Source organism: Callionymus lyra, chromosome 1, assembly GCF_982586985.1.
Source record: "Callionymus lyra chromosome 1, fCalLyr1.hap1.1, whole genome shotgun sequence".
NCBI lineage: Eukaryota > Metazoa > Chordata > Actinopteri > Syngnathiformes > Callionymidae > Callionymus > Callionymus lyra.
The window spans coordinates 48,609,158-48,620,340 of NC_141818.1; the positions used below are offsets into that span (position 1 = coordinate 48,609,158).

Below are 11,183 nucleotides of genomic sequence, written 5' to 3' on the forward strand. Positions count from 1 at the left end.
GCAAGTCACCGTAGTATTACGCCGCGAGTCAACATAATATTACTCTTCGATTCACCGTAGTATTACTCAATGAGTCAACGTAGTATTACCCCGACAAGTCACCCTGGTTCATCACGCTATCACTTCTTCTCAGCACAGTTCTGGAAATAAACACAAGCACCGTCTCTGATACATAGACTTTAAGCAGTTTGTCCTCCCGGGTTGGTTTGTTTTTTACGATGATTGATAATCGTGAGAATGACGGTAATGAACGGATAATACTTTCCTCTTTTGACGCTAACGTTCTTGACGACTCACCTGTGCTATCAACCGCCACAGATGTCCGAAGAAACACCTGCACCTGTGTTTACAGGAGAGTAGAGACGCCATTTTTAAACAATGACCTTCTGTGGATATAAAAATCTATTTGGTAGAAATGCACTCAAGCCAGGGACACACGGAGACTGAAAATGAGACATTTCCATAGTTAAAAAAAGCATTTAAAGATATCAAGAGAAATGGTCTCTTGATGACTATAAATCAGTTGAAACGCTTCCAAGTGCATCACTTTATCTACAAATTGCTCTCCTAACCTTTGTATTCTCCTTTAATGTATCTGCAGCTGCCCTGCAACGTAATTAGTTGACCTTTACAAGTAATTATCTGAAATATAGAGACATGGTCGGAGTGGATTTGAATCATTCAGCGGGTCGAGGAAGTCTTTCTTTGCGTGACGCCGATAGATGGAAGAACAAACCTCTGCTCGTTGTAATCGCTCATTAGTTGAGAACAATCCATTTAGAATGTGTTTATCTGACGACACACACTTGTGCGACTTCACTGTGTTGTTATCTTACGTCAAAATGTGCGTGTTTACGTTCATATGTTGCCTTAGTTCTTATTATTCATTAAAAATTAATGCAAAACTTAAAAAAAAAAAGTGTAATATTGATTTAAATACAATAAATCCAACTGTGTTCTTTTAAATCCTTCAATATTACGTTCCCGCTCATTCCGCCTCTTGCCCGTAGTAGCTGGGAAAGGCTCAAGATTTTTTTTAATTCTCAAATCTGCATCGTTAGTATTTAAAGAGTTACTCATTCTCTAAATTTATATATATATATATATATGTATTTTTCTCCCTATTTGCCACTTGTTTTATATTCAACATTTTATTCATAGTACGACAGTTTTACACAAGAGACTTTGTAAAGTAGGTCTTTTTTATTTCAAGTCGCTATTCACAAGACTAGGTGTGGAGTATTTGGGAAATATTTCCCATCATGCCCCTGGAGGTAATGGAGAGCTAGCTTTGGCCCCTCAGCTGCAGCAGCGTCTCCCCTTTTTCATGCTCCATATACTCGGTGAATTGGGAGATTGTGCGGCGAGTGCAGGCGTCGCGGGACGTGGAGAAGGAAGACGTGAAGGTGGATTGAGGGGGGAGGAGGAGGACGGGTCGCTGGGGTCACACTCCACTACAAATCCACAAAAACAACAGAGAAGACTCCAGAATCGCAGCAGCTGCGACAGAAAAAACAACGAGGGAAGATGAATTTGCAGAGTAAACGACAAAAGACTAAAATGCTTTAGCTCTGAGTGCAGGTTAATACGGTGCAGAGATATATAAAGGAAAGTAAACTTGAAGAAATGATTCGGTGGAGCTCAGACGGGACTTCGTCGACGGCAGAAGTATGACTGAGGGAGAGAAAGAAGTCATTTTAATAAAAGTGCGCTGCTGCGCTGAAAGCCTTTCATCGGCGTGACCTCTGAGCTGCTCGTACCTGTGGTTTCCTGTCGCTCAGGCCAGAATCTGCGCGTCAAAGTAACGGCAAACTCACCTTGAAGCGCTCGCTCTGTTCAGTGTGTTCTGTGGCAGAGACTCCTTTCAAAATGCAACTTGCATTTGTGTCTCAAACCCAAAGTTCCACAGTATTTTCTCCACATTTTTCAAATGACCTGCGATTCTTCTCTCCGTCGACCAATGTGTGGCTTTAGGATTTGAATACATGTGTTGGCCGTAGTTACAGCAACTGACAGGTTTTTATAAAACCCTGAGAGTTGTCTCAAGCCGTCACCGTAGTATTACTCAGCGAATCACCATAGTATTACTCCAAGAGTCACCATAGTATTTCTCCAACTGTCACCTTAGTATCACTCCAAGAATCAGTGCAGTGTTACTCTGCAAGTCACTGTATTATTACTCCAAGAGTCACCGTAGTATTTCTCCAAGGGTCACCGTAGTATTTCTACAAGATTCACCCTAGTAATACTCCAAGAGTCGCCCTAGTATTACTCCCAAGAGTCGCCCTAGTATTACTCCCAAGAGTCGCCCTAGTATAACTCCAAGAGTCACCGTTGTATTTCTCCAAGTGTCACCGTAGTATTACTCCAAGACTCAGTGCAGTGTTACTCTGCAAGTCACTGTAGTATTACTCCGCAAATCACCATAGTATTTCTACAAGAGTCACCCTAGTATTACTCCAAGAGTCACCCTAGTATTACTCCAAGAGTCACCTTAGTATTACTCCAAGAGCCACCCTAGTATTACTCCGAGAGTCACCCTAGTATAACTCCAAGAGTCACCATAGTAATAATCCAAGAGTCACCATAGTATTACTCCCAAGAGTCACAGTTGTATTTCTCCAAGTGTCACCGTAGTATTACTCCAAGACTCAGTGCAGTGTTACTCTGCAAGTCACTGTAGTATTACTCCGCGAATCACCCTAGTATTACTCGAAAAGTCACCGTAGTATTTATCCAAGAGTCACCGTAGTATTTCTACAAGGGTCACCGTAGTATTTCTCCAAGAGTCACTGTAGTACTACTCCGTGGGTCACCGTAGTATTACTCCGCTATTCACCGCAGTATTACTCCGCAAATCAGTGTAGTATTACTCCGTAAGTCACCTTAGTACTACTCCGCAAGTCACTGTAGTTTTACTCGGCGAGTCACTGTAGTATTTTTCAAAGCAGCAATGTATTTTTGTAGTAATTTAGGAGCATTTAAAAGCCTGTAATTGTACTATAAACACGTCTGTGTTTCTGAATCACAGGAAAAAATAGTGTAGTCGGTTTTAGATGTTTTATTTATGATTTGATATTATGTGTAATAGTTCAAACTGCAGCCGTATTATATATAAAGAAAGATACTTTCATGTACAGAACGAAACAGTAAAAAAAACACAATAATAATAATAATACTAATAATAATAATCCAACTCATAACGGAGTCGACACACGACGTGTCGCAGCTTCTATTTGCGGCAATTTTCCTGGAGAATAGGATTTTCTAAACAATACCACGCTGTGTTCTCCGTCCTCATCAGTTCTCACAGCAGGCCCGGCAAGGTCGTCACTCCGGGGCGGAATGTTCGTCGCGAAGGTGCGTCGCCCGGCGAAGCATCGCATCTCAACACAACAACCACACAAAGAGCGACGGTGGTCGCACCGTAATGCAGCCCCGGGGGCTCGGCGTGGCTTTACTGCGCATACGATGGTACAAGATCAGGGACGATCGGGATAATGGTGATGGAGCCAATGCTGATGGATGGCATTGTGGGTAATCTTAAGGCGCGCTCGCCTGATTGATCGCCCGGGGAGAGAACGCTTACGCGTCGCGAGCTAAAGGTGAATGTTATTCCGAACGTCACGACGAACGCACAACTCGGAGGACACGACTCCCGCTGCGTCTCCAGGACGGTCCGTCTTCTAATCCCCGATTAACAATATCAGGCGCCGGCGACGCTTTAATTGAACACTGGGCTTCTTAAGTATAATCTGCTGTATCAGGGGGACCGCGCACACAAACGCACACAAACGCGCGCACAACGAACGCACACGTCGCTGAAGCCACTTAGGAAATAAGACGATAATAGTCGCAAACACTTTTCTGCACGACGGCGAGCGGGATAATGAGAATCGGGCGGCGGAGCGTTCAATGAGCTATTGTCTCAATAACGACAAACAAAAGCCTCCGTTACTCTCTGTGGGACGTCCAGAGAATACAGGGAAAAACTACCCTAATGTTCAGACTATAGTGTGCACCTGAAACTAGGTCACACCCTCAATGATGTAGAGACGAGAGGATACAGTGACGACTGAGGACGAGAGGATACAGTGAGTCCAGCAGCTATTAAAGCTGATGTTTGGACATATTTTGGTTTGAAAACAAATGAAACCTGTGTGTGTGTTGTTGTGATGTGTGACTCTATTGTATCATCAGTGTGTGTGTGTTGTTGTGATGTGTGACTCTATTGTATCATCAGTGTGTGTGTGTTGTTGTGATGTGTGACTCTATTGTATCATCAGTGTGTGTGTGTTGTTGTGATGTGTGACTCTATTGTATCATCAGTGTGTGTGTGTTGTTGTGATGTGTGACTCTATTGTATCATCAATGTCTGTGTGTTGTTGTGATGTGTGACTCTATTGTATCATCAATGTCTGTGTGTTGTTGTGATGTGTGACTCTATTGTATCATCAGTGTGTGTGTTGTTGTGATGTGTGAGTCTATTGTATCATCAGTGTGTGTGTGTTGTTGTGATGTGTGACTCTATTGTATCATCAGTGTGTGTGTTGTTGTGATGTGTGAGTCTATTGTATCATCAGTGTGTGTGTGTTGTTGTGATGTGTGACTCTATTGTATCATCAGTGTGTGTGTTGTTGTGATGTGTGACTCTATTGTATCATCAGTGTGTGTGTTGTTGTGATGTGTGAGTCTATTGTATCATCAGTGTGTGTGTGTTGTTGTGATGTGTAACTCTATTGTATCATCAGTGTGTGTGTTGTTGTGATGTGTGACTCTATTGTATCATCAGTGTGTGTGTTGTTGTGATGTGTGACTATTGTATCATCAGTGTGTGTGTGTTGTTGTGATGTGTGACTCTATTGTATCATCAGTGTGTGTGTTGTTGTGATGTGTGACTCTATTGTATCATCAGTGTGTGTGTGTTGTTGTGATGTGTGACTCTATTGTATCATCAGTGTGTGTGTGTTGTTGTGATGTGTGACTCTATTGTATCATCAGTGTGTGTGTTGTTGTGATGTGTGACTCTATTGTATCATCAGTGTGTGTGTGTTGTTGTGATGTGTGACTCTATTGTATCATCAGTGTGTGTGTTGTTGTGATGTGTGACTCTATTGTATCATCAGTGTGTGTGTTGTTGTGATGTGTGACTCTATTGTATCATCAGTGTGTGTGTTGTTGTGATGTGTGACTCTATTGTATCATCAGTGTGTGTGTGTTGTTGTGATGTGTGATTCTATTGTATCATCAGTGTGTGTGTTGTTGTGATGTGTGACTATTGTATCATCAGTGTGTGTGTTGTTGTGATGTGTGACTCTAATGTATCATCAGTGTGTGTGTGTTGTTGTGATGTGTGACTCTATTGTATCATCAGTGTGTGTGTGTGTGTTGTGATGTGTGACTATATTGTATCATCAGTGTGTGTGTGTGTGTGTTGTTGTGATGTGTGACTCTATTGTATCATCAGTGTGTGTGTTGTTATGATGTGTGACTCTATTGTATCATCAGTGTGTGTGTGTGTTGTGATGTGTGACTCTATTGTATCATCAGTGTGTGTGTGTTTTTGTGATGTGTGACTCTATTGTATCATCAGTGTGTGTTGTTGTGATGTGTGACTCTATTGTATCATCAGTGTGTGTGTGTTGTTGTGATGTGTGACTCTATTGTGTCATCAGTGTGTGTTTGTTGTTGTGATGTGTGACTCTATTGTATCATCAGTGTGTGTGTTGTTGTGATGTGTGAGTCTATTGTATCATCAGTGTGTGTGTGTTGTTGTGATGTGTAACTCTATTGTATCATCAGTGTGTGTGTTGTTGTGATGTGTGACTCTATTGTATCATCAGTGTGTGTTTTGTTGTGATGTGTGACTATTGTATCATCAGTGTGTGTGTGTTGTTGTGATGTGTGACTCTATTGTATCATCAGTGTGTGTGTTGTTGTGATGTGTGACTCTATTGTATCATCAGTGTGTGTGTTGTTGTGATGTGTGACTCTATTGTATCATCAGTGTGTGTGTGTTGTTGTGATGTGTGACTCTATTGTATCATCAGTGTGTGTGTGTTGTTGTGATGTGTGACTCTATTGTATCATCAGTGTGTGTGTTGTTGTGATGTGTGACTCTATTGTATCATCAGTGTGTGTGTGTTGTTGTGATGTGTGACTCTATTGTATCATCAGTGTGTGTGTTGTTGTGATGTGTGACTCTATTGTATCATCAGTGTGTGTGTTGTTGTGATGTGTGACTCTATTGTATCATCAGTGTGTGTGTTGTTGTGATGTGTGACTCTATTGTATCATCAGTGTGTGTGTGTTGTTGTGATGTGTGATTCTATTGTATCATCAGTGTGTGTGTTGTTGTGATGTGTGACTATTGTATCATCAGTGTGTGTGTTGTTGTGATGCGTGACTCTAATGTATCATCAGTGTGTGTGTGTTGTTATGATGTGTGACTCTATTGTATCATCAGTGTGTGTGTTGTTGTGATGTGTGACTCTATTGTATCATCAGTGTGTGTGTGTGTGTTGTGATGTGTGACTATATTGTATCATCAGTGTGTGTGTGTGTGTGTTGTTGTGATGTGTGACTCTATTGTATCATCAGTGTGTGTGTTGTTATGATATGTGACTCTATTGTATCATCAGTGTGTGTTGTGATGTGTGACTCTATTGTATCATCAGTGTGTGTTGTTGTGATGTGTGACTCTATTGTATCATCAGTGTGTGTGTGTTGTTGTGATGTGTGACTCTATTGTGTCATCAGTGTGTGTTTGTTGTTGTGATGTGTGACTCTATTGTATCATCAGTGTGTGTGTGTTGTTGTGATGTGTGACTCTATTGTATCATCAGTGTGTGTTTGTTGTTGTGATGTGTGACTCTATTGTATCATCAGTGTGTGTGTTGTTGTGATGTGTAACTCTATTGTATCAACAGTGTGTGTGTTGTTGTGATGTGTAACTCTATTGTATCAACAGTGTGTGTGTTGTTGTGATGTGTGACTCTATTGTATCATCAGTGTGTGTGTGTTGTTGTGATGTGTGACTCTATTGTATCATCAGTGTGTGTTTGTTGTTGTGATGTGTGACTCTATTGTATCATCAGTGTGTGTGTTGTTTTGATGTGTAACTCTATTGTATCAACAGTGTGTGTGTTGTTGTGATGTGTAACTCTATTGTATCATCAGTGTGTGTGTTGTTGTGATGTGTAACTCTATTGTATCAACAGTGTGTGTGTTGTTGTGATGTGTGACTCTATTGTATCATCAGTGTGTGTTTGTACAAAACTCTCTCTTCATTGAAATATTCACATTAGAAAATGATCTTAAGCTCCCACTGAAAACACGTTGTTTTTCTGGAGATTAAATCTTGTTGACCATAACCACACCCACTCTGCTGTGATTGGTCGCGTGTCATCAATGGTTCCACCTCCAAGGGACTCATTGTATAAACAAAGCGTGATCACAGCTGGAGGAGGAGTGAAGCCATTATTACATCATCATGGACTCTCGTAACCTCTCGTTCGTCCAGATTTCAGAGCAACTTTATATATTTTAATAAAGTGTAAAACATGTTCAAAAATTTCAACACTGTGTTCTGGTGTATTTTCATGTTATTTTGTGCTTGAAAGGCTGTCGGTGAGATTCCAAGGTAACGGTCCTGAAGCAAGGTTGTGTTGACATTAAAGTGTGAACACTTTCTCGTGTTCACACACCTGTGTGTAGTACCTGCAGGACACTGAGGTGTTGAATCACTTTGAGTTGATGTTCCTGTGAAACGTTCTCTCGACGTTCTCACGTCACACGTCCTCCTGTGGATCTGAGTGTATGTTGTGTGTCCGCAGTCATCTGCCTGGTCGGCCTCGGCCTCGTGGTTTTCTTCTTCAGCTTCCTGCTCTCCATCTTCAGGTCCAAGTACCACGGATACCCCTACAGGTACTTTGGTACACACATGTACATCCATATGTTCTTAAAGCACTGCATCGTTATTGTTTGAATCTTTTTGGTTTTAAATCATAAATTATCTTTTAAGCAATTTATTTTTCATTAAATGTGTGTGATATTCAATATTTTCATCTTTTTATTTACAACTCACATAATATTCTGCATTTGTTAATTTTTTTTGTTGCAATTAAACCTCCGCAGTCCTTACGTAACCCGCAGCTAAATGAACATTTAAATCTTGCGAGATCCCAGTTGATGACTGAGGACAAGAGGATACAGTCGACTCCAGCAGCTTTAAAGCTGATGTTTGGACATATTTTGGTTTGAAAACAAATGTAAGCAGTTACGACTGAGGACGAGAGGATACAGTTATGACTGAGGACGAGAGGATACAGTGATGACTGAGGACAAGACGATACAGTGATGACTGAGGACGAGAGGATACAGTTATGACTGAGGACGAGAGGATACAGTGATGACTGAGGACGAGAGGATACAGTGAGGACTGAGGACGAGAGGATACAGTTATGACTGAGGACGAGAGGATACAGTGATGACTGAGGACGAGAGGATACAGTGAGGACTGAGGACGAGAGGATACAGTGATGACTGAGGACGAGAGGATACAGTGATGACTGAGGACGAGAGGATACAGTGATGACTGAGGACAAGAGGATACAGTGATGACTGAGGACGAGTGGATACAGTGATGACTGAGGACGAGAGGATACAGTGATGACTGAGGACGAGAGGATACAGTGAGGACTGAGGGCGAGAGGATACAGTGATGACTGAGGACGAGAGGATACAGTGATGACTGAGGACGAGAGGATACAGTGATGACTGAGGACGAGAGGATACAGTGATGACTGAGGGCGAGAGGATACAGTGATGACTGAGGACAAGAGGATACAGTGATGACTGAGGACGAGAGGATACAGCGATGACTGAGGACGAGAGGATACAGCGATGACTGAGGACGAGAGGATACAGTGATGACTGAGGACGAGAGGATACAGTGATGAATGAGGACGAGAGGATACAGTGATGACTGAGGACGAGAGGATACAGTGATGAATGAGGACGAGAGGATACAGTGATGACTGAGGACGAGAGGATACAGTGATGAATGAGGACGAGAGGATTCAGTGATGAATGAGGACGAGAGGATACAGTGATGACTGAGGACGAGAGGATACAGCGATGAATGAGGACGAGAGGATACAGTGATGAATGAGGACGAGAGGATACAGTGATGACTGAGGACGAGAGGATACAGTGAGGACTGAGGACGAGAGGATACAGTGATGACTGAGGACGAGAGGATACAGTGATGACTGAGGACGAGAGGATACAGTGATGACTGAGGACGAGAGGATACAGTGAACTCCAGCAGCCTTTAACACAGACTTAAATATACTTTTAATTCTAAATGTTTTTTCCTCGCAGCTTCCTCATTAAATGAACGAAGGAAGGAGAAAGAACGAGAAAGAAGGAGAGTCTGAAGACGGTTCAAGGACGTGAGGATGAAAAAGCCACGACTAGTCCACTGCGATATTTGTCTTGTTTGTTTAATTTATTTCTGCTTTATTTAATCTTCTTCTCCGGAGGAAACATGTCTGGTTGGAAAATAAAACATTTTCTCGCCGGATCTCGTCGTTCGTTCTTGATTGACAGGAGAAAATATCTGTGGATTGACATTCTTGACGAGAAACAAAGTGAAACGTTTAACATGAATTCATCGACGACTCATTTCAACATCTTTTCTTTTTTATTTATATTTTGAATAAATCAAATAAATGACCTTCACTCTTAGTATTGACAGCAGTTCACAAAATAATAAAACGCACTACAATAATAGAAATGTACGACATAACAACACACAAAACTAAGTATGTTGTGTCTAATCTTTAGTCTAATTTTTCTTGTGTAAATGTTAAAATCTTCAACATGCAGTTCATTCATCGTGACGTTGATCCGTTTTGAAGTTAGTTTGAAGAACATGTTAATAAACTAAATATATATTTATGTAAACATGGTGACATCACTCTGGTGCAGGTGTCTCTAGAAGATCTACATCAGTGAAGAACATGTTAATAAACTAAATATATATTTATGTAAACATGGTGACATCACTCTGGCGCAGGTGTCTCTAGAAGATCTACATCAGTGAAGAACATGTTAATAAACTAAATATATATTTATGTAAACATGGTGACATCACTCTGGCGCAGGTGTCTCTAGAAGATCTACATCAGTGAAGAACATGTTAATAAACTAAATATATATTTATGTAAACATGGTGACATCACTCTGGCGCAGGTGTCTCTAGAAGATCTACATCAGTGAAGAACATGTTAATAAACTAAATATATATTTATGTAAACATGGTGACATCACTCTGGCGCAGGTGTCTCTAGAAGATCTACATCAGTGAAGAACATGTTAATAAATAAATATATATTTATGTAAACATGGTGACATCACTCTGGCGCAGGTGTCTCTAGAAGATCTACATCAGTGAAGAACATGTTAATAAACTAAATATATATTTATGTAAACATGGTGACATCACTCTGGTGCAGGAGTCTCTAGAAGATCTACATCAGTGAAGAACATGTTAATAAACTAAATATATATTTATGTAAACATGGTGACATCACTCTGGTGCAGGTGTCTCTAGAAGATCTACATCAGTGAAGAACATGTTAATAAATAAATATATATTTATGTAAACATGGTGACATCACTCTGGCGCAGGTGTCTCTAGAAGATCTACATCAGTGAAGAACATGTTAATAAACTAAATATATATTTATGTAAACATGGTGACATCACTCTGGTGCAGGAGTCTCTAGAAGATCTACATCAGTGAAGAACATGTTAATAAACTAAATATATATTTATGTAAACATGGTGACATCACTCTGGTGCAGGTGTCTCTAGAAGATCTACATCAGTGAAGAACATGTTAATAAATAAATATATATTTATGTAAACATGGTGACATCACTCTGGCGCAGGTGTCTCTAGAAGATCTACATCAGTGAAGAACATGTTAATAAACTAAATATATATTTATGTAAACATGGTGACATCACTCTGGTGCAGGAGTCTCTAGAAGATCTACATCAGTGAAGAACATGTTAATAAACTAAATATATATTTATGTAAACATGGTGACATCACTCTGGTGCAGGAGTCTCTAGAAGATCTACATCAGTGAAGAACATGTTAATAAACTAAAT

General features: G+C 40.6%; 1 protein-coding gene across 1 annotated transcript in view; it reads left to right on the forward strand.

Annotated features, from left to right (window-relative positions):
• Positions 1-9,586, forward strand: part of LOC148089986 (dolichyl-diphosphooligosaccharide--protein glycosyltransferase subunit TUSC3) — a 33,868-nt gene extending 24,282 nt beyond the window's left edge. Inside the window, exons 9-10 of the mRNA XM_087811092.1 lie at positions 7,836-7,926; positions 9,385-9,586. Of these exons, the coding sequence (XP_087667218.1) occupies positions 7,836-7,926; positions 9,385-9,400 (107 nt within the window). The 3' untranslated portion in view covers positions 9,401-9,586. The remainder of the gene's footprint in view (positions 1-7,835; positions 7,927-9,384) is intronic.
• Positions 9,587-11,183: the final 1,597 nt, after the last annotated feature.